At 39.0% G+C, this 27,977-nt stretch overlaps 2 protein-coding genes across 2 annotated transcripts in view; both read right to left on the reverse strand.

Moving 5' to 3' along the window:
- Window positions 1-1,163: 1,163 nt before the first annotated feature.
- LOC103517105 (zinc finger protein 182-like) lies at window positions 1,164-14,317 on the reverse strand (the record flags this gene model as incomplete). The annotated part of the gene is made up of 6 exons (XM_017447324.2): window positions 14,296-14,317; window positions 13,121-13,271; window positions 8,865-9,164; window positions 8,414-8,692; window positions 1,611-1,910; window positions 1,164-1,438 (listed from the first exon to the last, which is right to left on the reverse strand). Coding segments are annotated over exons 2-6 (1,269 nt in total), but the record flags the coding sequence as incomplete, so codon positions are not given.
- An 8,973-nt stretch (window positions 14,318-23,290) lies between these two features.
- The window catches only part of LOC103517103 (zinc finger protein 2), a 28,560-nt gene continuing 23,873 nt past the window's right edge, over window positions 23,291-27,977 (reverse strand). The window contains exons 11-13 of the mRNA XM_026829319.1: window positions 26,879-26,962; window positions 25,545-25,843; window positions 23,291-24,854 (exon numbers count right to left, since the gene is read on the reverse strand). Of these exons, the coding sequence (XP_026685120.1) occupies window positions 24,783-24,854; window positions 25,545-25,843; window positions 26,879-26,962 (455 nt within the window). The 3' untranslated portion in view covers window positions 23,291-24,782. The remainder of the gene's footprint in view (window positions 24,855-25,544; window positions 25,844-26,878; window positions 26,963-27,977) is intronic.

The raw sequence follows: 27,977 nt of genomic DNA on the forward strand, positions 1-27,977 counted from the left end.
AAAAATCTACACAAATAAAACTCAAAATGTCATCTTTAATTTGCACTCACTAACCCTTCTTCTTGCAACATCCAGGGGGTAAAACTGCATGATGAGTGCTCCACAGTTCAGAACTCGAGGGTTCGATGTGCGGATAACCAAAATTATTTATCAAACAAACATTGTGATATTAAAATAGTGTTAAAACTAATAGCACTCACTACGAAATTTTATTGATATTGAATTAAAAACACAAACACCAACTAATTTGCCTTTCCTTACGCAGTAATTGGTAGGGGAAAGTTTTTGAAAACTACCTACACCGGGAAAAATGTACTTTGAAAGCATTCCAAAGGAGCACTTCTTATTTACAAACACCGTGATTATTAAGTACCTATGTACCTGGATTACAGATTAAATATCTTTGAGATCACGGTTGCTTATTCATAGTTCATGGTTGTCGTTTTCAGCTCGTTGTTGTTCTACTACCTAACCTCTTCTCGGCTTTCAAGATAGCAACGAGTGTCCATGATAAAGTAACTTTTCTTTTGAGTAAATAAAGTCCAACTCAACTTGTGAACCTGAACCAACATCTTTATTTTAACGTCCTCCGTGAATAGGTAAGGATTTAAGGAGTGCTCCTTTGAAACATAAGCGGATATTTTGAAGAAAGAAAATACAAAATGCTCTCTTTTTAATTTCTCTTAAATTAGACATAGTTATACTTAAGGTGAACCTATACTGTAACTAGAAAATATTGGAATTGGTCCAATTTATTTATTTTTTAAATTGGACCAAGATTTTTTTTAAAAAATCCGTTTTTAACCTTTAAGTACGTAGTCTAAGTGACTCGCTTTTTTTAAGAGTGACTCGCTTTGTTTAAAAGTGACTCGCTTTGTTTAAAAGTGACTCGCTTTGTTTAAAAGTGACTCGCTTTGTTTAAAAGAGACTCGCTTTGTTTAAAAGTGACTCGCTTTGTTTAAAAGTGACTCGCTTTTTTTAAATGACTCGCTTTTTTTAAAAGTGACTCGCTTTTTTTAAAAAGTGACTCGCTTTGTTTAAAAGTGACTCGCTTTTTTTTTAAAGTGACTCGCTTTTTTTTAAAGTGACCCGCTTTTTTTACAAGTGCCTCGCTTTTTTTCAAAAGTGACTCGCTTTTTTTTTAAAACCTCCAAGTGACTCACCTTTTCCCACGTAACAGCCGTCCCGTCCGGGGCCCTGTACTCTCCTTCCTCCTCTTTCTTCTCAGTCTTCACATTGTGGCCCTCGCCCTGCCCCTCCCGACCTCCCTCCGCGGCCGACTCCTCCCCACTCTCCTGTTGTTGACTCTGTTGTTGTTGGTTTGCCTGTTCGAGGTTCTTGTACTCCCACAGGGCGAGGCCAGACATGTAGGACGCGTTGAGGGCGGCTTGGGCTTGGTTCACCGAGGAGTAGGTTTGGTGCTGAGATCCGGATGCGTCTGGGAAATAATTGATGGTATTTTATTATTATTGACGGACTGCCCAATGTTTGGATTGCCAAAACGACACATCATACTTTTAATAAATGTTTAATAAACTCAGATATCAAAGAAGTTGTTTTGTATAACTTTGAAATCGAGTCTCAGCTAGTAGATTATAATGATAACTCACCCCCATACGAATGGTACGTCCGCATATGAATCTCCAGGTTGGTCTGCTGTTTGAACGACCTGTTACAATACACACACGAGTGCACCACCTGTTTTGCCACGTTGCCATTCACTCCGTTCAGCGCCCCGTGTACAGCGTTGCCGTTGACGTGCACCCTCACATGGGCCACTAGGGCGGCCTCGTTTTTGAAGGCGGCGGGGCAGAACATGCAAGCGAAGGGCCGGGGTTCATTGGCCCCGCTGGAGCCCCCCGCCTGGTGCGAAGGCGACGCGATGATGATTTTGGGCTTGTACTTTTTACCTGCGGGGAGAAAGAGGAAAAGTTTGAATTAAGTTGTTTCATTGCTACGAAATAAAAACAGCTGTGAAACACTCATTTAAAAAAAAAATCGCTATAACAGTAGTAATATGAAGAGAAAAAAATTGAAAAAAAAAAAATGTATTACTGGGTTGTATGACCCGTCAAATAAATGAATTAAATTAAATTGAATTAAATTAAATTAAATACTACTCCAAACTCGATTTTCGTATTTGAAACCAAGCAGGTGAGTAGAAAAAGATTTGTTTCACATTTTAAGGGTAAAAGATACTTTGAAATGTTCGTCACTTTGTCACTAGTCACTTTAAAATGGGTATTTCAAAGTGACTAGGCAGTCTGCTGCACAGCTTTGCTGATGGCTTTCGAAACGAAAGCCACAAGTGAACTTCACAGAGGAAAAGTGAATGAGGTAGGTGCTTTAAAACAGGACGCTTTTGTCAAAGATCTTAACACTTCAATTCTACTCTTACCTAACAACGAAAACGGATGTTTTAACCCACATTTTTACCCTTTTGTCAAAGATCTTAACACTTCAATTCTACTCTTACCTAACAACGAAAACGGATGTTTTAACCCACATTTTTACTTCTTTTTTTTTATCCAAAAGGGAAAAATAGTGTTGAAAAAAGCGACTAAAAAACAGCTCAATAGCGCAAAGGGAAAAAAGGTACTGAAATTCAGACCCCCAGCGTTCTCTTTGCGATCATAAAAAAAGTAATAAAACAGCAAGAAAAAACTTGGAGGGAAAAAGACATTTAAAAAAATGGGTTCGTTTTTTTCCCCTCCATCTCCTTGGTTTCTGTGCCCAAATGTGTTCGTTTTTTCCCCTACATCTCCTCGGCTTCTGTGCCCAAATGTGTTATTTTTTCCCCTACCATCTCCTTGGAGAAAAAACATGGAGGGAAAGACATTTAAAAAAAATGTGTTCGTTTTTTTTCCCCTCCATCTCCTCGGTTTCTGTGCCCAAATGTGTTGATTTTTTCCCCTACATCTCCTCGGTTTCTGTGCCCAAATGTGTTCATTTTTTCCCCTCCATCTCCTCGGCTTCTGTGCCCAAATGTGTTAAGTAATAAAACAGCGAGAAAAAACTTGGAGGGAAAAAGACATTTAAAAAAATGTGTTCGTTTTTTCCCCTACATCTCCTTGGTTTCTGTGTCCAAATGTGTTCGTTTTTTCCCCTACATCTCCTTGGTTTCTGTGTCCAAATGTGTTCGTTTTTTCCCCTACATAATCTCGACCATTCTTCCCTTCCTTTCGATTTCCCCCTCTTGAATGTTTACCTTATTCCCTCCCAATCCCTCCTACGTATCAACTAAAGAAGGGAGGTGCTCCTATCATTGAAGGGGGGGATTAGAGACTCCGTTAACCTTAAGGACGTTTGTGATCGATTCTTTTTAAGGAATAAGGATTAAGGATAGATTGATCTGTCGATCGAGGGAAAAATCCACCCACATTTTACTACACTGAAGTAATTTGTTCGCGATTCACATCAAATAAAATTTTTTCCCCTCCATATTTTCGGCTTCTGTGCCCAAATGTGTTCGTTTTTCCCCTACATCTCCTCGGCTTCTGTGCCCAAATGTGTTCGTTTTTTCCCCTACATCTCCTCGGCTTCTGTGCCCAAATGTGTTATTTTTTCCCCTACATCTCCTCGGCTTCTGTGCCCAAATGTGTTCGTTTTTTCCCCTACATCTCCTTGGTTTCTGTGCCCAAATGTGTTCGTTTTTTCCCCTACATCTCCTCGGCTTCTGTGCCCAAATGGGTTCGTTTTTTCCCCTACATCTCCTCGGCTTCTGTGCCCAAATGTGTTCGTTTTTTCCCCTACATCTCCTCGGCTTCTTGCCCAAATGTGTTATTTTTTCCCCTACATCTCCTCGGCTTCTGTGCCCAAATGTGTTATTTTTTCCCCTACATCTCCTCGGCTTCTGTGCCCAAATGTGTTATTTTTTCCCCTACATCTCCTCGGCTTCTGTGCCCAAATGTGTTATTTTTTCCCCTACATCTCCTCGGCTTCTGTGCCCAAATGTGTTATTTTTTCCCCTACATCTCCTCGGCTTCTGTGCCCAAATGTGTTATTTTTTCCCCTACATCTCCTCGGCTTCTGTGCCCAAATGTGTTATTTTTTCCCCTACATCTCCTCGGCTTCTGTGCCCAAATGTGTTATTTTTTCCCCTACATCTCCTCGGCTTCTGTGCCCAAATGTGTTATTTTTTCCCCTACATCTCCTCGGCTTCTGTGCCCAAATGTGTTATTTTTTCCCCTACATCTCCTCGGCTTCTGTGCCCAAATGTGTTATTTTTTCCCCTACATCTCCTCGGCTTCTGTGCCCAAATGTGTTATTTTTTCCCCTACATCTCCTCGGCTTCTGTGCCCAAATGTGTTATTTTTTCCCCTACATCTCCTCGGCTTCTGTGCCCAAATGTGTTATTTTTTCCCCTACATCTCCTCGGCTTCTGTGCCCAAATGTGTTATTTTTTCCCCTACATCTCCTCGGCTTCTGTGCCCAAATGTGTTATTTTTTCCCCTACATCTCCTCGGCTTCTGTGCCCAAATGTGTTATTTTTTCCCCTACATCTCCTCGGCTTCTGTGCCCAAATGTGTTATTTTTTCCCCTACATCTCCTCGGCTTCTGTGCCCAAATGTGTTATTTTTTCCCCTACATCTCCTCGGCTTCTGTGCCCAAATGTGTTATTTTTTCCCCTACATCTCCTCGGCTTCTGTGCCCAAATGTGTTATTTTTTCCCCTACATCTCCTCGGCTTCTGTGCCCAAATGTGTTATTTTTTCCCCTACATCTCCTCGGCTTCTGTGCCCAAATGTGTTATTTTTTCCCCTACATCTCCTCGGCTTCTGTGCCCAAATGTGTTATTTTTTCCCCTACATCTCCTCGGCTTCTGTGCCCAAATGTGTTATTTTTTCCCCTACATCTCCTCGGCTTCTGTGCCCAAATGTGTTATTTTTTCCCCTACATCTCCTCGGCTTCTGTGCCCAAATGTGTTATTTTTTCCCCTACATCTCCTCGGCTTCTGTGCCCAAATGTGTTATTTTTTCCCCTACATCTCCTCGGCTTCTGTGCCCAAATGTGTTATTTTTTCCCCTACATCTCCTCGGCTTCTGTGCCCAAATGTGTTATTTTTTCCCCTACATCTCCTCGGCTTCTGTGCCCAAATGTGTTATTTTTTCCCCTACATCTCCTCGGCTTCTGTGCCCAAATGTGTTATTTTTTCCCCTACATCTCCTCGGCTTCTGTGCCCAAATGTGTTATTTTTTCCCCTACATCTCCTCGGCTTCTGTGCCCAAATGTGTTATTTTTTCCCCTACATCTCCTCGGCTTCTGTGCCCAAATGTGTTATTTTTTCCCCTACATCTCCTCGGCTTCTGTGCCCAAATGTGTTATTTTTTCCCCTACATCTCCTCGGCTTCTGTGCCCAAATGTGTTATTTTTTCCCCTACATCTCCTCGGCTTCTGTGCCCAAATGTGTTATTTTTTCCCCTACATCTCCTCGGCTTCTGTGCCCAAATGTGTTATTTTTTCCCCTACATCTCCTCGGCTTCTGTGCCCAAATGTGTTATTTTTTCCCCTACATCTCCTCGGCTTCTGTGCCCAAATGTGTTATTTTTTCCCCTACATCTCCTCGGCTTCTGTGCCCAAATGTGTTATTTTTTCCCCTACATCTCCTCGGCTCCCATTCTTCTTATGTGACTCTTTGTTTGCCTTTAGAATTGTATTTTTCCTATTCTCAATGGCTAAAAACTATTTCGATTGAATATTTTTTCAAGAGCCTCTTTTTTTCTTCTTATTCTAAGGAGGGGTTTTCCCTTTAAGATCTCTCTTTATTAAGGGAATTTTTTACAATTGAGCAATTTTTCCCTCTGGATCGAAAACAGGGGTAGAGCAACAAGAAAGCGATCTCAAGGTGCTCTGTGAGTACAAAATAAAACATCTCCTCGGCTTCTGTGTCCAAATGTGTTCGTTTTTTCCCCTCCATCTCCTCGGCTTCTGTGCCCAAATGTGTTCGTTTTTCCCCCTACATCTCCTCGGCTTCTGTGCCCAAATGTGTTCGTTTTTTCCCCTACATAATCTCGACCGTTCTTCCCTTTCTTTCGATTTCCCCCTCTTGAATGTTTACCCTTATTCCCTCCCAATCCCTCCTACGTATCAACTAAAGGAGGGAGGTGCTCCTATCATTAAAGGGGAGGGGGGTTAGAGACTCCGTTAACCTTAAGGACGTTTGTGATCGATTCTTTTTAAGGATGAAGGATAGATTGATCTGTCGATCGAGGGAAAAATCCACCCACATTTTACTACACTGAAGTAATTTGTTCGCGATTCACATCAAATAAAGCTGCGATTTTCAACCGGGGGTACGTGAGAGACCCTCTAGAGCTCTAGACCACTCTAGGGGTACGCGAGAAAAAATTGTGTACTGGTGGACAAAAGCAAATTTTGACGACTTAGCAGTGCAATACAGTTCAAAAGAGTACTGAATTTTTTCAAAATGTACTGATTGTGTATAAAACTCAGTAGTAATGGTACACAACAACCTAGGCATAAGTACTCGGTACTCATTATGATGGTGGCGGGGGTGCGTGAGATTAAATCCAAGTGCCCAAGGGGTACGCGCAGGTGAAAAAAGGTTGAAACTTGAAACCCGCTGAAATAAAGGAACGAAAAACAAATCTTGGTCGATAGCGACTACGGGATTCGAACAAGGGACCTTCGAACACGGGACAAACCAGGTACTGAATTTTTTCCAAAAATCAAAATGTACTGATTGTGTATATAACTCAGTAGTAGTGGTACACAACAACCTAGGCATAAGTACTCGGTACTCATTATGATGGTGGCGGGGGTGCGTGAAATTAAATCCAAGTACCCAAGGGGTACGCAGGCGAAAAAAGGTTGAATCCCGCTGAAATAAAGGAACGAAAAACAAATCTTGGTCGATAGCGACTACGGGATTCGAACAAGGGACCTTCGAACACGGGACAAACCAGGCAGACACTGGTTGACCAAGTTTGTCCACTGTCCTGAAGATAATATTAGCCACGTGTCTTTTTTTTCGTTTGGTTATGGTTACTGAACTTTACTTTCAAATACAATTTTTATGTCTTTCTTTTTTGTCTGACTGTAAATTTAAGTCAACAACCCAATTTTTTAGCATTTACCTACACGTGTTTTAGTTTTTTGTAAAGATTGTTATTAAAATTATTATTACCTAACTATGTATTATTATTTTTTATTAAATGGTTATAACTTTATCAACAGGGGAAAACTTACTATCAATCACTAGTGATAAAATTTAACAATGTTTAATTTTCAGTCACCCAATTTTCGACCTTTAAGGGGCCAATCTTGATATATGCCTTTAAAATAAAATAAATATTTTTTCACTCAATTTTTCAAAGATGTTACTATCGTCTTCCCTCCTTGTGGTATAGGATTTTTTTTTTTTTCTAAATAAAAGTATAGCTGTATTTAGCTCTAGCACTCAGTACAGTTCTATTCTGTTTGCTTCAAGAAAAAAAAAAAAAAAAAAAAAAAAAAAAAAAAACTCGATCCCCAATGAAAAAAAAAATAATGAAAAAAAAAGAATATATATTTATGTATGTACTGTGCAGTATATAGAAGTACATAATATATAAAATGTATGTACAGGGTTGGAGTGAAACTTTTTTTTCAATAGTCAGGTAGTGCGTGAGTTACCCACTAGGTATTTAAAAAATTAAAAGTAAAAATAGATATTTTATAAAAGGGCCTTTTTCCCCCAAATATTTGATTCCTACAGATATGAGTTTCTTCAAAGAAATCATTTTCATTTACAACTATCAGTTTTAGAGAACAAGTAAAATAATAAATTCATTATAGAAATCCAGGAACTTTCCTCCCCTCATCCTTGTGAAATCGCGATTTTTGACGTTTCGGCGCCCGTAGCTTTCATCTTCAGAACCAGTGGGAATCAAGTGTCATGTTTCAATCAGTCGATTAAAAGTGCAATCAATAACTGTAAAGAGAGATAAGATATTAACATTAATAATTCATTAACGATTTGAAGAAGGAAAATACAAAATGCTCCCTTTTTAATTTCTCTTAAATTAGGCATAGGGATACTTAAATGGTGAACCTATACTGTAACTAGAAAATATTGGAATTGGTCCAATTTATTTATTTTTTAAATTAAACCAAGATTTTTTTTTTTTTTTATCCGTTTTTAACCTTTAAGTACGTAGTCTAAGTGACTCGCTTTTTTTTAAAGTGACTCGCTTTTTTTAAAGTGACTCGCTTTTTTTAAAAGTGACTCGCTTTGTTTAAAAGTGACTCGCTTTTTTTAAAAGTGACTCGCTTTTTTTAAAAGTGACTCGCTTTTTTAAAAGTGACTCGCTTTTTTTTAAAGTGACTCGCTTTTTTTAAAAGTGACTCGCTTTTTTTTAAAGTGACTCGCTTTTTTTAAAAGTGACTCGCTTTTTTTTAAACCTCCAAGTGACTCACCTTTTCCCACGTAACAGCCGTCCCGTCCGGGGCCCTGTACTCTCCTTCCTCCTCTCTCTTCTCAGTCTTCACATTGTGGCCCTCGCCCTGCCCCTCCCGACCTCCCTCCGCGGCCGACTCCTCCCCACTCTCCTGTTGTTGACTCTGTTGTTGTTGGTTTTGCTGTTCGAGGTTCTTGTACTCCCACAGGGCGAGGCCAGACATGTAGGACGCGTTGAGGGCGGCTTGGGCTTGGTTCACCGAGGAGTAGGTTTGGTGCTGAGATCCGGATGCGTCTGGGAAATAATTGATGGTATTTTATTATTATTGACGGACTGCCCAATGTTTGGATTGCCAAAACGACACATCATACTTTTAATAAATGTTTAATAAACTCAGATATCAAAGAAGTTGTTTTGTATAACTTTGAAATCGAGTCTCAGCTAGTAGATTATAATGATAACTCACCCCCATACGAATGGTACGTCCGCATATGTATCTCCAGGTTGGTCTGCTGTTTGAACGAGCGATTACAATACACACACGAGTGGACCACCTGTTTTGCCACGTTGCCATTCACTCCATTCAGCGCCCCGTGTACAGTGTTGCCGTTGACGTGCACCCTCACATGGGCCACCAGGGCGGCCTCGTTTTTGAAGGCGGCGGGGCAGAACATGCAAGCGAAGGGCCGGGGTTCATTGGCCCCGCTGGAGCCCCCCGCCTGGTGCGAAGGCGACGCGATGATGATTTTGGGCTTGTACTTTTTACCTGCGGGAAGAGATTCGAATAGAATAAGTAGGACCAGCCTGGTTAGCTTTGAAGGTAGCGCGTCTGCCTTGTAAATGCTAGGTTGCAGGTTCGATCCCCGCCCGGGCCGGATTTTATCCTGAACGGATGAGGTTTGCTCTCGGAACGGCTGGCTTTCTCCTATACTGTCTTTATTCCCTCTCCGATTTCGGGACGATAAGAAGTTAGCAGTTGCACTTTCCTCTATCAAACCCCTAATGACCGATCTCACCACTGAGAGTTAACACAGTGTCAAGTGTTTTCTTTGACGTCACCCATTTGATTTACACAGGCCAGTGTTTCTTAAATTCTTGATTAACTGAAAACTCTCTGTGGTGAGATCGGGCATAGATAAAAGAAAAACAATCTTCTTGAGGCTGATTTTTTAAGCGAATTCAAACCCTTATCGAACGAATAATCCTTCGAAGACTTTAGTAGAGCATACGAAGGATGACGAAATTAAAAAATAAGCCACAAGTGAACTTCACAGAGGAAAACTAAACGCCAGGTTGCAGGTTCGATCCCCGCCCGGGGCGGATTTTATCCTGAACGGATGAGGTTTGCTCTCGGAACGGCTGGCTTTCTCCTATCCTGTCTTTCTTCCCTCTCCGATTTCGGGACGATAAGAAGTTAACAGTTGTACTTTCCTCTATCAAACCCCTAATGTCCGATCTCACCACTGAGATAACCAGTTAACACAGTATCAAGTGTTTTCTTTGACGTCACCCATTTGATTTACAAAGACCAGTATTAACTCTGGATAACCTGAAAACTCTCTGTGCTAAGATCGGGCATAAATAAAAGAAAAACAATCTTCTTGAGGCTGTTTTTTTTAAGCGAATTCGAACCCTTATCAAACGAATAATCCTTCGAAGACTTTAGTAGAGCATACGAAGGATGACGAAATTAAAAAATAAGCCACAAGTGAACTTCACAGAGGAAAAGTGAATGGGGTAGGTGCTTCAAAACAGGACGCTTTTGTCAAAGATCTTAACACTTCAATTCTACTCTTACCTAACAACGAAAACGGATGTTTTAACCCACATTTTTACTTCTTCTTTTTTATATCCAAAAGGGAAAAATAGTGTTGAAAAATGCGACTAAAAAACAGCTCAATAGCGCAAAGGGAAAAAAGGTACTGAAATTCAGACCCCCAGCGTTCTCTTTGCGATCATAAAAAAAAAAATAAAACAGCGAGAAAAAACATGGAGGGAAAGACATTTAAAAAAAATGTGTTCGTTTTTTTTCCCCTCCATCTCCTCGGTTTCTGTGCCCAAATGTGTTGATTTTTTCCCCTACATCTCCTCGGTTTCTGTGCCCAAATGTGTTGGTATATTAAATTTTAACATTAAATAACTCTTTGGAAATAGCGAAAATAAAAACAGCCAGACTAGTTAGCTTGGTTGGTAGCGCGTCTGCCTTGTAAGCGCTAGGCCACGGGTTCGATTCCCGCCCCGAGGAGAACTTTATCCTAAACAGATAAGGTTTGTTCTCGCAACAGCTGGCTTTCTCCTTTCCTGTACTTCTCTTCGCTTTCGGGACGAAAAGACCTCAGCAGTTACAGTTCCCTCTATCAAACCTCTTGAAAAAAAGTAAAAATTGGTTTATGATTCGGAAGCCACTTTTGATTTGGTAATGATACTCCCCCACCTCACCTTCTCAAATAACTGTGCAAAAACCGTGAACTTCAACACAAAAAATTGAATTATAACTTTGTTTTTTACCCACAGTTATTAGTATTAAGTAAAGTTGTGTAAGTGTTATTTTTAAGGAAAAAAGACATAGAAAAACTTTTACTTTTTCCTTATAGACGCGTTTTTTTCCGTACTAAGAAACCTGAAGGATGTTGAATCGGGTTTTTTCGAGTTTTTGAGCGGAATTTTTCCTTAGTCTCTTCGTACCATGACGAAATTATGGTACCGGTTTGGGATTAGGTCATATTTCACGGGCGGACAAGTTCGAATCCCAAGACTGGCTCTATTTTTAGACTATTTAAAGGGCAAAGAGCAAGCTTTGTTAGATTGGTTGGTAGCGCGACTGTCTTGTAAGCGCTAGGCCGCGGGTTCAATTTCCGCTCGGGGCTTTATCCTGAACGGATTTTGGTTTTCAGAGCAGCTAGCTTTCTGCTATCTTGTCTTCTTTCTCTCTTTGATTTCGCGACAGTAAAACCGGATTTTATCCTGAACGGATTTTGGTTTTCAGAGCAGCTAGCTTTCTGCTATCTTGTCTTCTTTCTCTCTTTGATTTCGCGACAATAAAACCTTAGCAGTTACAGTTCCCTCTATCAAACCTCTTAAACAAAAAAATAAACTCTATTGTTTTGTACAATATCCACCTGATGATGATCCAATGATCAAAATGCACATCGTGTAATTGTAAGTAAAAAAACATGGTATCTTAAGGCTAAATAATTGAGAAATCACATAAAAAAAAGCCAAGGATGATCAGAACTTTGAAAGAGTTTAAGGATCTAGATATTCTGGATCAAAATTTCAAGGTTCTATATAGGGCCCAAAAAAAAAGAAGGTGCCTTAATGGTTCCAAAGATACCTACCACATTTAGGTTTCTGTACCTATGGATTTGAATCATCACATCAAAATCTATAGTGTGTCCAGATCAATGTGACAGCAAAAAAATAGGCATTGTTGCCAAACATGTCACATGGGCAATGGTAGAGAATCTCTAAAAATAAAAGGTACGTAGGTACCTTACAATAGAAATTTAACAAATAAAGCTTCTATGGAGTCATATTACGTCAGAAAATTGTGGTTCAATGTTATCCCATACCCATAACATTGTACTTGGGTGATTTCGTTCTTTCGTCCACGATAGCCACACTATCACGGTACCTCACGCTATCACGCCATCACGCTTACGGCAAGACAATCGACTTCGGCCAGATGTAGTCTGTAGTGTAGACCCACCATGAGGAACTTTGAAAAACAGCAGGTACCTATTTCTTCAAAAGTTGCTCCAAAGAAATTCTCGAAAGTTGAGTCTTTGATGAAAGTAAGATATTTCTTCAAAAGTCGAGTCGCCCCGAAAAAACTCTCAAAAGTTAAAGTCTATGAAGAAATGAAGTTCCCCGCCAAAACATTTACGCCTCTACTGTCTGTAATCTGTTTAATTTAAACTTAAACTGTTTATTACAGATTTCGAGATTTTCAACTTTGTGGCTCTTCTGCCTCTATTTAAGAAAAAAAAAAATCATAATTTTATTTAAAAATATTATACTCAATAACCATTACATAAGTACATATTTTACTTCGAGAAAAAAAGGGAAGCTATATTGCACAGTGCTTTCTCCGACAGTGAAACAAAGTCAGGTAAGGCGATATCCACCTTACCCATTCTGGAATCGAACCTCTGAACTTAGAGCTACCTCTGCATTTTAGAAGAGAATTTATCAAAAATAGACCTTTACCTCAATTGCAACAATGTAAGGATTTCCTGCAATCTGATTAATTCCTTGATTTTGGGTTGATGACTCATTGCTGTCACATTGATCTGGATGAACTATAGTACCTAACATTTACTCTCTTTCAGCTATTATCATTATTCAGAATTGAGACCCATGTAATAGAATTTTGTCTAACTGTGACCTGTTAAAGCCACTAGCATTTTGTTAAACTGTGACCTCTCAAAACTACTAGCATGGATTTTGTTAATCTGTGACCTCCCAAAGCCACTAGCATTTTGTTAAACTGTGATCAAGCTCTCCGAAGGCCTTATTGGACCAATCACTGGTAGGTATATTTTGTGCCTTTTTAGGTATTTTAAAGAAATTTTCACTCTGAACTTATCAAAACTTTTATATATACCTATCTGAATGCACAGCAGTGTGCCAGGCCAAGTTCCAGTATACAAAATGCATTACTTCCCTTGATATAAGTAGGATAAAGGAAGTGAAAATAGGTCACAAACAGTTGTAACTTACCAAAAATTGATGACACGTCCTGTTTGATGCCCAACTTGTTACTTCGGTGAACCTGTGAGTCTCGCTCCAACTCAATAAGTTGTACCGCAGGCTGTAGCATCTCTGGAGTGGCCATCGTTGAGAGTCGAGTGATTCAAAAGGGCATTGTAATCTGAAAATTGAAGAAAAGGATTGTTTAATGTCCGTAATCTGTTCAGAACTTGACTCTTTTCCTGAAAGCAACTTAATGCTACAGAAAAATTTATAACAGTTGTGTAATGCTTTTAAAAGGTTTTCTTCTCTGTAATATAAGTTACACATACATTTTGCATGCAGTGTTGATTTTTGTAAGAATTCATCTTTAGAGGGCCTTTGTTTATTTCCTAAATTATTTTCATTTCAAGCCAGAGTCCAAATTTCCCCAAAGCTGCTAGAGCTGATTTTTCAAATAAATAAATTTGGGAATGAAATTAAGCCTACAAGGGTCAATACATAACAAAAATAATTTAAATATGCCCATTATTGTGTTTGGTTGTCAAGAGTTTTCATAAGGATCATGGGTAATCATTCAACACTCTCCTAAAGATGGGTACCATTTCAGATTTTCCAATACTCTCTTCTATTTTACCCTGAAACCCCCCTAGGATTAGGTAAATATTGGATATTTCTCAATACCCTCTGCTGTATTCTGCACAACCTAACCTCAAACATCAAAGAAAAATAGGGGAAATATAATTACATGTTGACATCCTCAATAAATATTGGAAAAAATATAAGTTAATAAATAAAAAAGAGGGCTTTGAAAATTATCAAATATTGAGAAAAAAAATTGACACAAAAATTGTAAAGTAAAATAAGATTGCACAGCTTGAATTTCTCAACAAAGCAACCCTATCCAAAAATTTTCTCTGTCCACCATTACAAAATCTTTGCTTGAAAAACTCGGAAAAAAAAAATACAGAGCAACTTATTTTTCAAGCCCCAGAAATATTGAAAATCTTTGAGAAAATATTGAAAATTTAAATATTTCAAATGACTTTTCGCAAATTGTTTACACTAAAAAATGATGGAAAACAAATCAAACAAATTTCAAACAATAACAGAAGAATTTTTTACTATTTTAATTTTTTTCCTTAAAAAAATAATAAAATTGGAGCGCTCTGATTTGAGGTTTGGAGAGATGTTAAAAAACACACCGTTTGGATTGGAGAATTCGGGAGTTTTTTTATTTCTTTTTTTTTATTATTATTTTTTCCCATTCTCAATGAATGAAGCACATGCAAAGGGGAAATACATACTTATTTTTTTATTTCGTAAAAAAATAATTAGGGAGTAAGGAATAAGGAGTAGGGATTGGGAGTAATGAATACCTAAGGAGTAGGGAATATGGAATAGGGTGTATGGAGTAAGGAATAAGGAGTACTTAGGGATAGGGAGTAATGAATACCTAAGGAGTAGGGTGGGAACGATGAATTGCTGATGATGTAAGGTGAAACCTCCACGAACACCTTCCAATGGTGGACACTTTTTAGGGAGTGGGGTCATTTTTATCAATTTCTTATGGGAAAACCTCCGAATAACGCACACTCCCAAAAGCGGAAACGAATTATTCTCAAGGTGCGTTAACGCCAGCCTAGTTAGCTTGTAAGCGCTAGGTCGCGGGTTCGATTTCCGCCTGGGGCAAATTTTTTCCTGAACGGATGTTTGTTCTCGGAACGGCTGGCTTTCTCCTATCTTGTCTTCCTCCTCTTTAGGACGATAAGACCTTAGAAGTTACAGTTCCCTCTATCAACCACTTGAAAAAAAATCTGGTGTGAACATCACACGACTTTCTATTACATTTGCGGAATACGTATTTGAAAAAAAAAAAAAAACTAGTTCTTGATTTTAATTTTACAAATCCAGTGATTCTCAAACTTTTCCTTCCTCCCCTCTGATCCCCCCCTGATTTTGGTTTTAGGTAGGTAAGTGCCAAGTGGATTGAACAGGCGCAAGTACCTAGGGTTGAATAAAAACTTTCCCATGTTATAAACCTTGGCTGTAAAATAAAACATCTATAAATTTGTAAAAAAAAAAGAAAAAAAATTCCCCCTACTCAGGTGTACCTGACAGCCAGACCTGTTCAGGCATGGGTAGGTACCAAATAGGTCTACCTGATAGTGAATGACTGGCCTCAGGTGTCAGGCGGACCTGATCACTTGTTCAGGTATACCTGTCAGGTCTACCTGGTAGTGAATGGCCAGCCTAAAATACAGTACAAATTTGGGACAATTCAGACACGAAATTTCATGGGTTCTTCTCTAGTTTTTTGGTCATTGGTCTTGTTGGGTAGATAAAATTGACTCACAAACCACAAAGAATACCAAGACTGTTACCAGTTTGAGCTCTCAGGTAGCTCTTTCTTGAACTTTTCTCAATGTCCAAAAAAAGTTACTTACCTTTTGCCAATGAAGATTTCATGTCCCCTTGTGTCAAAGCAGTACTGAATGTCACAAAGTATCGAAATCTTTTCAGGACTTTTGATCACTGATGGATCTGACAGTGGGTTTGACAATTTGTTCAAGACTCGATACCTCTTATAAAGAACTTGAAGTCAAATTCAGTCGAACATCGAACAATTTTCAGCAAAAACTAACACACACTACTTACACACATTTTGAGCCAAAAGTCAAAAATGTTCAATTAAAAGGATTTAGATTTAAAACCATCACAATTTCAACTTTTTCGACATTATTTCTAAAAAAAAATTAGCCGTTTTTTCTGCATGTCCGTCCGCGCGTCCGCATGTCGTTAGAAAATTAAAAAATGTCGAAATCTGAAAATTTGAATTTCGCGCGGTCACAGTCACCCACTTTCGGTTTGTTTACAAATCCAAGCTCAAAATGGCTGCGCGCGCGGCTGAGGCTTCACTTTATCGCGCATACTCCACTTCAGTTCAACCTCCTTGAGGGTTGACCTTAAAAACAACCAATCAGGAAGCTGTATTTGACCCGTGACCTTGATTGGAATGCGCGGTTTGTATTGCGCTTTGCATAACTCTGTTTTATAGGTGGTCTCTTTTTCATTTTTCTCGTATTTTTTGAAGAGTCAAGTTTAATTTCCCAATATCTCCGGAACTACTGGACCGATTTTGATGAAATTTTTGAAGGTAGATCCGGAAAAGAACCGGAAAATATAATATTTTCCTAATCATTTCAATTTAATGCGACGACTGTTTCGGGCTCTAAGTCCTCTATTTGAGACAATTAAGGGATCTGTTTTTTCGTAGTGTGACAAAAAAAAAAATATTACGAAATTCAAAAACAAAATTTAATGGAATCTACATAAAAGATGGTAATTGGTAATGTATTATTGTACAAAAACGGAGGGCCTTTTCATGCAACACCATACCAACTCCTTAGGTACCTATCCGATACGTATACATAACATTTCACCCAAAAACGGATACATGTTTTGTTTGGTTTATCTGCCCACCGCTCAGGTATTCCAGTGACGGGGGGTTTGGTCCTCCATTCGCCAACAAGTGGGGTAGGGAAAAAAACATTTTTGTTATATCTTCAGTTTTAGACGGAACTGTCCAGATGGTCATTCGGATACCATCAGTTTTGCCAATTTTTTCCAAAATCGGACACACCGTTCGAGAATAATGGTGAACCAGGTCGATCAGACAACGTTGAGAGTTGTCTTCGATTTGGGTTTCCAAGCTTCAATTTTGGTATCGAACTTCCAAATTACATGCTTCAATTTGAGCTTCGAACACGTGCCCCTCCGCTTGCCAGGACTTTACCACGTTCAGTTCGTCATGAAAAAGTTCCCAAAGTGTGATGTAAAACAGCATGTAGAGCAATAAAAGGTACGTACCTTACAATAGAAATTTAACAAATAAAGCTTCTATGGAGTCATATTACGTCAGAAAATTGTGGTTCAATGTTATCCCATTCCCATAACATTGTACTTGGGTGATATCGTTCTTTCGTCCACGATAGCCACACTATCACGTTACCTCACGCTATCACGCTTACGGCAAGACAATCGACTTTGGCCAGATGTAGTCTGTAGTGTAGATCCACCTTGAGGAACTTCGAAAAACAGCAGGTACCTATTTCTTCAAAAGTTGCTCCAAAGAAATTCTCGAAAGTTGAGTCTTTGATGAAATTAAGACATTTCTTCAAAAGTCGAGTCGCCCCGAAAAAAACTCTCAAAAGTTAAAGTCTATGAAGAAATGAAGTTCCCCGCCAAAACATTTACGCCTCTACTGTCTGTAATTTGTTTAATTCAAACTTAAACTGTTTATTACAGATTTCGAGATTTTCGACTTTGTGGCTCTTCTGCCTCTATTTAAGAGAAAAAAAATCATAATTTTATTTAAAAATATTATACTCAATAACTATTACATATTTTATTATTTGGGACTCAGGAGGGCCTTTTCATGACAACATACCAACTCCTTAGGTACCTATCCTATACGTATACATAACATTTCACCCAAAAACGGATACATGTTTTGTTTGGTATAACTGCTCACCGCTCCAGTATTCCAGTGACGGGGGGTTTGGTCCTCCATTCGCCAACAAGGGGGTAGGGGAGAAACATTTTTGTTATATCTTCAGTTTTAGACGGAACTGTCTAGATGGTCATTCGGATACCATCAGTTTTGCCAAATTTTTCCAAAATCGGACACACTGTTCGAGAAGAATGGTGAACCAGGTCGATCAGACAACCTTGAAAGTTGTCTTCGATTTGGGGTTCCAAGCTTCAATTTTGGTATCGAACTTACAAATTCCATGCTTCAATTTGAGCTTCGAACACGTGTCCCTCCGCTTGCCAGGACTTTACCACGTTCAGTTCGTCATGAAAAAGTTCCCAAAGTGTGATGTAAAACAGCATGTAGAGCAATAAAAGGTAACGCGTTCAGTTCGTCATGAAAAAGTTCCCAAAGTGTGATGTAAAACAGCATGTAGAGCAGACCAATAAAAGGTACGAACCTTACTTTAGAAATTTAAGTAACAAATTAAGCTTCCATGGAGTCATATTACGTCAGAAAATTGTGGTTCAATGTTATCCCATTCCCATAACATTGTACTTGGGTGATTTCGTTCTTTCGTCCACGATAGCCACACTATCACGCTACCTCACGCTATCACGCTTACGGCAAGACAAAGACAATCGACTTCGGCCAGATGTAGTCTGTAGTGTAGATCCACCTTGAGGGACTTCGAAAAACGGCAGGTACCTATTTCTTCAAAAGTTGCTCCAAAGAAATTCTCGAAAGTTGAGTCTTTGATAAAATTAAGACATTTCTTCAAAAGTCGAGTCGCCCCGAAAAAATCTCAAAAGTTAAAGTCTATAAAGAAATGAAGTTCCCCGCCAAAACATTTACGCCTCTACTGTCTGTAATTTGTTTAATTTAAACTTAAACTGTTTATTACAGATTTCGAGATTTTCAACTTTGTGGCTCTTCTGCCTCTATGAGAAAAAAAATCATAATTTTATTTAAAAATATTATACTCAATAACCATTACATATTTTATTCATAATCTTCGAGAAATTATTATCCATTTAAATAAAAAATAAAACCATCTGTCTCGATTTTTTTTCAAATGGAAAGTCCAAGTTTCAACAAAGCATAGGCGAGGAGGAGGAGAAGAAAGTTTTTAAGTTGGAAACAGAAAAGATGTAGGTAGGTAAAAAAAAAAAAAAAATGCAAGGTAGGTAGGTACACAATATAAAAATATATAGCTATGTACAGATTTTTCTCCAGAAACCAAGAACAAAATTGCATGCCTCGGCTAAGATTTGAACTCACAAACTACTGATTACCACTGAGCTATTGGTATCTACTTTGACCTCGCCTTTTTTGAGACCATAAAGAAAACAAAAAAATGTTTATTTTTACACACAACATATTATTTATCCAAACATAATACAGGATGGCACTTGGCACGTGACAGGGTGTCTTAGAATTAATCTTTATCTCTGAATCATACTTAGTTAAATAGTTACTTAGGCATAGCTAACTTGTGTACAAGCCTTAATAAGAGACACCCTGTAGCATTTTCCCATTTAAAAATAATTGAAAATGTCGTCGGATCGCAACCACTATACAAAAAGGTTAAAGCGCCTGATTAGACAAGTCGGTGTTTAATAATTTTATTGAGGTTCATACCTAAAACATAATTATGTAATATGTAAAATAAAAAGGGTACCTACCTAGGTGGGTACCATGAATTAAAAGACGATACAAAACAATAATTTGCAGAGTTCTTGTTTTAAATTTACTCGTATTGGTTGTAACTGTAACTAATCCTACTTTATTTACAGACTACCTAGTGTATGGAGTAGGGAGTAAGGAATAAGGAGTAGGGATTGGGAGTAATGAATACCTAAGGAGTAGGGAATATGGAATAGGGTGTATGGAGTAAGGAATAAGGAGTACTTAGGGATAGGGAGTAATGAATACCTAAGGAGTAGGGTGGGAACGATGAATTGCTGATGATGTAAGGTGAAACCTCCACGAACACCTTCCAATGGTGGACACTATTTGGGGAGTGGGGTCATTTTTATCAGTTTGTTTTGGGGAAATCTCCGAATAACGGACACTCCCAAACGCGGACATGAATTATTCTCAAGGTGCGTTAACGCCAGCCTAGTAAGCTTGTAAGCGCTAGGTCGCGGGTTCGATTTCCGCCTGGGGCAAATTTTTTCCTGGACGTATGTTTGTTCTCGGAACGGCTGGCTTTCTCCTATCTTGTCTTCCTTCTCTTTAGGACGATAAGACCTTAGAAGTTACAGTTCCCTCTATCAACCACTTGAAAAAAAGTGTGTTAACACTACAGTCGCTCTATGGAACCCATATAGGTTCTTGGGTAAGATCAAAGGATTTTGGAGGAATGGACAAAAAGTTTATAGTGTTGATGTGTTTATGTCGAATTCGAGCGACCAAATAGAGAGAGAAAAACAGACAGAAGGAAAAGGGAAAGAGAGAGGGAGAGGTAGAAAGAGAAAGGAAAGTGAGGGGAAGAGGAAGGAAGAGAGAGAGACAGACGAAAGGAAGAGGGAAGGGAGTGAAAAAGGAAAAAAGAGAAAGGAAAGTGAGGGAAAGAGGAAGGAAGAGAGAGAGAGAGAGAGAGAGAGAGAAAGAGAGATTATTTAATGGCATGATAATCTTCTTAATAAGTAGGTAGGTAGGTATCTAAGTAAATTACCTACCTACAAATCCATGGTAATCTTCTTAATAGGTGCCTACTTACCCACATCCAAGGCATATAATTACCTACCTTCAAGTAGGTACTTAATGAGTACCTACCCCTACCTTCAAGTACCCAATGAGTACCTACCCCTACCTTCAAGTACCTAATGAGTACCTACCCCTACCTTCAAGTACCCAATGAGTACCTACCCCTACCTTCAAGTATCTATTCAAGTACCTAATGAGTACCTACCCCTACCTTCAAGTACCTAATGAGTACCTACCCCTACCTTCAAGTACCTAATGAGTACCTACCCCTACCCTTAAGTACCTAATGAGTACCTACCCCTACCTTCAAGTACCTAATGAGTACCTACCCCTACCTTCAAGTATCTAATGAGTACCTACCCCTACCTTCAAGTACCTAATGAGTACCTACCCCTACCTTCAAGTACCTAATGAGTACCTACCCCTACCTTCAGTACATACATACGTACAGACCATGGGCTAAAAATCACTTTTTTGACATCAGGGGATCCCAAAACGGATATTTCCAACCATTTCCCGATTTTGAAAATTTGGACCGATTGCAATACTTTCATTACTAGTATAGCTCCGCTATACTGTAGTAATAGAAAGTAAAAAGTGTGTTAACACTACATTCGCCCTATGGAACCCATATAGGTTCTTAGGTAAGATCAAAGGATTTTGGAGGAATGGACAAAAAGTTTATAGTGTTGATGTGTTTAATGTCGAATTCGAGCGACCAAATAGAGAGAGAGAGGAATAGGGAAAGAGAGAGAGGGAGAGGGAGAGAGAAAGAGAAAAAAGAGAAAGGAAAGTGAGGGGAAGAGGAAGGAAGAGAGAGAGAGATAGAGAGAGCCAAACAGACAGACAAACAGATAAAAGGAATAGGAAAAAGGAAAGAGGAAGAAAGAGTCAAAGAAGAGAGAGAGGGAGAGAGACAAAAGGAAAAGAGGAAGAAAGAGAGAGAGAGAAATGGAGAGAACGAAAGAGGAAGAAAGAGAGAGAGGGAAAGAGGAAGACAGAGAGAGAGGGAAAGAGAGAGAGAGAGAGAGACATTATGCATGATAATCTCCTTAATAAGTAGGTAGGTAGGTATCTAAGTAAATAACCTACCTACAATTCCATGATAATCTTCATAATAGGTGCCTATTTACACACACCCAAGGCATATAATTACCTACCTTCAAGTACCTAATGAGGTCCTATACCTACCCCTACCTTCAAGTACCCAATGAGTACCTACCCCTACCTTCAAGTACCTAATGAGTACCTACCCCTACCTTCAAGTACCTAATGAGTACCTACCCCTACCTTCAAGTACCTAATGAGTACCTACCCCGACCTTCAAGTACCTGATGAGTACCCACCCCTACCTTCAAGTACCTAATGAGTACCTACCCCCTTCAAGTACCTAATGAGTACCTACCCCTACCTTCAAGTACCTACCCCTACCTTCAAGTACCTAATGAGTACCTACCCCTACCTTCAAGTACCTAATGAGTAGGTACCTACCACCACCAAGACACCCACCTACCTACCTCATGGCCTCCCAAGTTTGAGTCCTCCTGACTTTCTCTTTATGCAATTTTATAATGCAGTTTGTTAGAAACATTACTGTTCTAGTACAGATCATCTTGTTTCCTTGGAAACATATCTTGTTTCCTTGGAAACATAGAAATACTGTAGGCACCTAGGTACCTCTGTATACCTACTTGATTTTTCTTCTTCTTCTTCGTCATTTCCCTTATGCCCTAACGAGCGTCGGGTCCCCGTCCAACCAACGGCGGAAGTCATTCCTCTGCCGGAGTGAATGGCCAGTCTAAAGTCCAGTACAAATTTGGGACAATTCAGACACCACGAATTTTCATGGGTTCTTCTCTAGTTTTTTGGGGTAAAAAAGAAATATTTTCTAGTTGTCTTTTTGGTCATTGGTCTTGTTGCTTGTTGGGTAGGTAAAATTGACTCACAAACCACAAAGAATACCAAGACTGTTAACAGTTTGAGCTCTCAGGTAGCTCTTTCTTGAACTTTTCTCAACAAAATGTCCAAAAAAATTACTTACCTTTTGCCAATGAAGATTTCATGTCCTCTTGTGTCAAAGGTCAAAGCAGTACTGAATGTCACAAAGTATCCAAATCTTTTCAGGACTTTTGATCACTGATGGATCTGACAGTGGGTTTGACAATTTGTTCAAGACTCGATACTTCTTACTATAGAGACTCGATACTTCTTATTATATATAGAGTATAGAGAATTTGAAGTCAAATTCAGTCGAACATCGAACAATTTTCAGCAAAAACTAACACACACTACTTACACACATTTTGAGCCAAAGGTCAAAAATGTTCAATTTAAAGGATTTAGATTTAAAACTATCACAATTTCAACTTTTTCGAAATTATTTCTAAAAAAATAGCCGTTTTTTCTGCATGTCCACATGTCGTTAAATTTTTTTAAAAAAAATGTCGAAATCTGGAAATTTGAATTTCGCGCGGTCAAAGTCACCCATTTTCGGTTTGTTTACAAATCAAATCCGAGCTCAAAATGACTGCGCGCGCAGCTGAGGCTTCACTTTATCGGGCATACTCCCCTTCAGTTCAACCTCCTTGAGGGTTGACCTTGAAAACAACCAATCAGGAAGCTGTATTTGACCCGTGACCTTGATTGGAATGCGCGGTTTATATTGCGTTTTGCATAACTCTGTTTTATAGGTAGCCTCTTTTTCATTTTTCTCGTATTTTTTGAAGAGTCAAGTTTAATTTCCCAATATCTCCGGAACTACTGGACCGATTTTGATGAAATTTTTGAAGGTAGATCTGGAAAAGAACCGGAAAATATGATGTTTTCCTAATCATTTCAATTTAATGCGACGACTGTTTCGGGCTCTAAGCCCTCTATTTGAGACAATCAAGGGATCTGTTTTTTCGTAGTGTGACAAAAAAAAATATTACGAAATTCAAAAACAAAATTTAATGGAATCTACATAAAAGATGGTAATTGGTAATGTATTATTGTACAAAAACGAATAAACAAATTTTATATACTTTTAGACAGAAAATAATAATGGCACTCTGTACACACACTGAGGGGTAGAGGGTAGGTAAAACAGATAATTGCTTATAATAATAATTATAAGTATTATTTTATCCGTAAAAAAAAGGTAATCTTATACGTTTTACGTATGAGGGCGAGATCGAAAAGTATAGGAATAGGTTCACCCATACCCAGATAAAAGTATAGGTACGATCCTATTTATGGGATTGTTATAGGTAGGTACAGATTTTTCTCCAGAAACTAAGAACAAAATTGCACGCCTCGGCTAAGATTTGAACTCACAAACTCCTGATTACCACTGAGCTATTGGTACCTAATTTGACCTCGCCTTTTTTGAGACCATAAAGAAAACAAAAAATGTTTAATTTTACACACAACATAACCAAACATAATACAGGATGGCACTTGGCCGACAGGGTGTCTTAGAATTAATCTTTATTTCTGAATCATACTTGGTTAAATAGTTACTTACGCATACCTAATTTGTGTACAAGCCTTAATAAGAGACACCCTGTAGCATTTTCCTATTTAAAAATAATTGAAAATATCGTCGGATCGCAACCACTATACAAAAAGGTTAAAGCGCCTGATTAGACAAGTCGGTGTTTAATAATTTTATTGAGGTACATACCTAAAACATAATTATGTATATATGTAAAATAAAAAGGGTAGGTGGGTACCATAAATTAAAATACGATACAAAACAATAATTTGCAGAGTTCTTGTTTTAAATTTACTCGTATTGGTTGTAACAGTAACTAATCCTACTTTATTTACAGACTACCTAAATAGTATAAAGTCTGTTTATACTATTTAATTATTTACATCCTACACCTATTTACACGTTTAAAATGAGATCCAAAAGTTGTTTACTTATTTTACCAGTACGCTAAAAGTTCTATATCGGTTTAGTTTAATTTTACAAGTGCACGCCCTGCGAAAGCCGCATTTCAAAATTTCCGGAACTAGTGCGTCAATCGCGACCACATACCACCTAATGCCGGCTCACGCTCAGATTGTCTGACAAACCGAGGTCTGACAGACCTGGGTCATTCAGGACAGTCGGAACGTGTGTGGCGAAAAAAGCTTTAGACCTGTCAGTGAGACCTGTCAGATCTGTCAGTGCTTAACTCCATACACAAAAAAGGCTTAGGTATAGGGGTAAACAGCTCTAAGGATGGGTAAGCTTTTACGAATCTAGGTCTGTCAGACCGTCCTTGAGGGCTGCGTGGGTCTATCACACCTGGATCTCAAGGACCTATAAAGACCAGTTTCTGTGTTTGTACACCTTTTCGCATCAAACCTACTGGTCAAAAATTTTGTACCTAACGAGATAAAATTTACATCGCTAACTCCCGTACTAGTCTGTCAGAGGGTCTGAGTGTGACTGACATAGGATATCTTTTTGATAACCTACGACGCGCCGTTTTTCGACGCATACTCCGCGCCGTTCTGCGTCACCTGACCTTCTTGCGGCGACGTACCGACGCTTGCGCCATGCTACGACACAGACCACAAGCGTCTAATGTAGCAGTTGTTTCATCGCTACGAAGCAGGGTGGGAACGATGAATTGCTGATGATGTAAGGTGAAACCTCCACGAACACCTTCCAATGGTGGACACTATTTGGGGAGTGGGGTCATTTTTATCAGTTTGTTTTGGGGAAATCTCCGAATAACGGACACTCCCAAACGCGGACATGAATTATTCTCAAGGTGCGTTAACGCCAGCCTAGTTAGCTTGTAAGCGCTAGGTCGCGGGTTCGATTTCCGCCTGGGGCAAATTTTTTGGGGAGTGGGGTCATTTTTATCAGTTTGTTATGGGAAAACCTCCAAATAACGGACACTCCCAAAAGCGGACACGAATTATTCTCAAGGTGCGTTAACGCCAGCCTAGTAAGCTTGTAAGCGCTAGGTCGCGGGTTCGATTTCCGCCTGGGGCAAATTTTTTCCTGGACGTATGTTTGTTCTCGGAACGGCTGGCTTTCTCCTATCTTGTCTTCCTTCTCTTTAGGACGATAAGACCTTAGAAGTTACAGTTCCTTCTATCAACCACTTGAAAAAAAGTGTGTTAACACTAAAGTCGCCCTATGGAACCCATATAGGTTCTTGGGTAAGATCAAAGGATTTTGGAGGAATGGACAAAAAGTTTATAGTGTTGATGTGTTTATGTCGAGACGCTTGCGTATTGCACATTGTACCCGCTCGCGTACGAATGACTGAAGTACAGCTCCGGCTTTATCAGAGGCGTGCCGCCAGAAAGTGACGGCGACCGCGCTTTCGTCCGTCGATTGTTGGGAGTCATATGGTTATCTATGTGTCGCTTCACTTCCCCTTCGGTGCAGAAGCGGCGTCGACAGTTGGGTAGGGGACAGCAGAAGGGGCGCTCGCCCTGGTGGGTGCGGGTGTGTTGGTCCAGGATGGCCTTCTGTCGGAAGTCCTTCCCGCAGTGGATGCACTTGTATGGTTTTTCGCCTAGGAACAGAAGAGGTTGGGGTTTCAGGTCCTGATGGACTAATCATGAACGTCCTTAGCCCGCCACTCGAGCTCAGACCATCAGACTGACTTATTCTGTCATATTGTCTCTGTCATAATTATTGTCGAAACGTATGTGGTGGAAAAAGCATGAGAGCACGGTCTGAGCGTGAGTGGCTGGCGTTAAGCAGAGTTCACACTTATGTTGGAAATGAGGATGACGAAAGCTGAAATGGAGCCTAAGAAAATAATAAATAAAGTCTGAAACTTTGAGGGATATGGTGAAAAACAAAACAGATAAAATATGGATACGTAAATCAAGGTGGCAGCTTATTTAGGGGCTCCTAAAAAAGCTGTTCTTTTTATCAAGGGATTAAAATCTAAAACAAATACATAAAGTTATTCATAAATGAATTATTATTTTGGGGGGAAAAAATCATGACATTTTCTCATGTGAAGACCATTAGGTATTAACTATTTTACATCATTATTTTCACTGTAAAAAAAAAAGTACCGAGGTTCCAAGATATGGTACCAATAAATACCTTTAAAAAATCTACAAGCTGTTCTTTTTATCAAGGGATTAAAATCTAAAACAAATACATAAAGTTATTCATAAAATTAATTATTATTTTGGGGGAAAAAAATCATGACATTTTCTCATGTGAAGACCATTAGGTATTACTATTTTACATCATTATTTTCACTGTAAAAAAAAAAGTACCGAGGTTCCAAGATATGGTACCAATAAATACCTTTAAAAAATCTACATTTATTCATAAAATGAATTATTATTTTGGGGGGGAAAAAATCATGACATTTTCTCATGTGAAGACCATTAGGTATTAAATATTTTAGATCATTATTTTCACAGTAAAAAAAAAAAGTACCGAGGTTCCAAGATATGGTACCAATAAATACCTTTAAAAAATCTACAAACAGCTAGGTATGTAAATAAATTGTATCACATTTTATTTGACTAGGAATGTTGTGGTACACAGTTGAGGAAATAGAAAGCCACCTTGAGTTACGTACCGGTATGGATTCGCATGTGCTGATCCAGAATGGGTTTCTGCCGGAAATGCTGACCGCAAACCTCGCACTCATGTGGTTTCTCGCCTGGGAACACAACAGATGTCGGGGCGTTAATTTCATTTTGGTTTCTAAGAGAATCAAACCCTTTTGTAGGCTCCGGGAATGAAATCAATAAACTGGTGCATCCCAATGCTGGGGCGTTCGTTTCATTTTGGTTCAGAGGGAATCAAATTTGGAGCTTACAACATACAAAATTAATTGGAAATGTTCCCTAAAGAGCGTATCAAAAACACCAAGACACCCACCCAACTATGTAGGTACCTACCTCATAGCCTCCCTAGTTTGAGTCCTCCTGACTTTCTCTTTATGCAATTTTATACCTAATGCAGTTTGTTAGAAACATATGAATAGTTAGGTACTTACTGTTCTTGTACAGATCATCTTGTTTCCTTGGAAACATAGAAATACTGTAGGCACCTAGGTACCTGTATACCTACTTCATTTTGATTTTACAAATCCAGTGATTCTTAAACTTTTCCTTCCTCCCCAATGGGAAAATTAATTTCATTGGGTAGGTAAGTTTTCTCTTCATCTTTTTTACATTATTACCTACTTCTTGAGAAAAATGCCTGGTCTGAATTTATTACCAGTGGAGCTCACAATTTTGGCATCGGTGGAAACCAAAACAAGACATCTAAAGGTGTGTCCATTGTCCAAGGAAAATTAATTTCGTTGGGTAGGTAAGTTTTTTCTTCGTCTTTTTTACATTATTACCTACTTCTTGAGAAAAATGTCTGGTCTGAATTTATTACCAGTGGAGCTCACAATTTTGGCATCGGTGGAAACCAAAACAAGACATCTAAAGGTGTGTCCATTGTCCAAACATAGTCAACCGCGTAAAAACTATTTTATCGACGGTTCTGTCGACATCTATCGACGGTCGGTCGATCATGTGTGGACACACCTTAAAAACACAACAAAATTATTTGGAGGAAAACACAAATTAAAAGACAAGTGAAAAATTGCACGACAAAGATATTTGCCTAAGAATACACACAGGTACGTGATAAAGAGTGGGTGCCAGAAAAAATTGGAAAAG

The sequence above is a fragment of the Diaphorina citri genome, unplaced genomic scaffold (genome assembly GCF_000475195.1).
Source record: "Diaphorina citri unplaced genomic scaffold, Diaci psyllid genome assembly version 1.1 scaffold1747, whole genome shotgun sequence".
NCBI classification, from domain to species: domain Eukaryota; kingdom Metazoa; phylum Arthropoda; class Insecta; order Hemiptera; family Psyllidae; genus Diaphorina; species Diaphorina citri.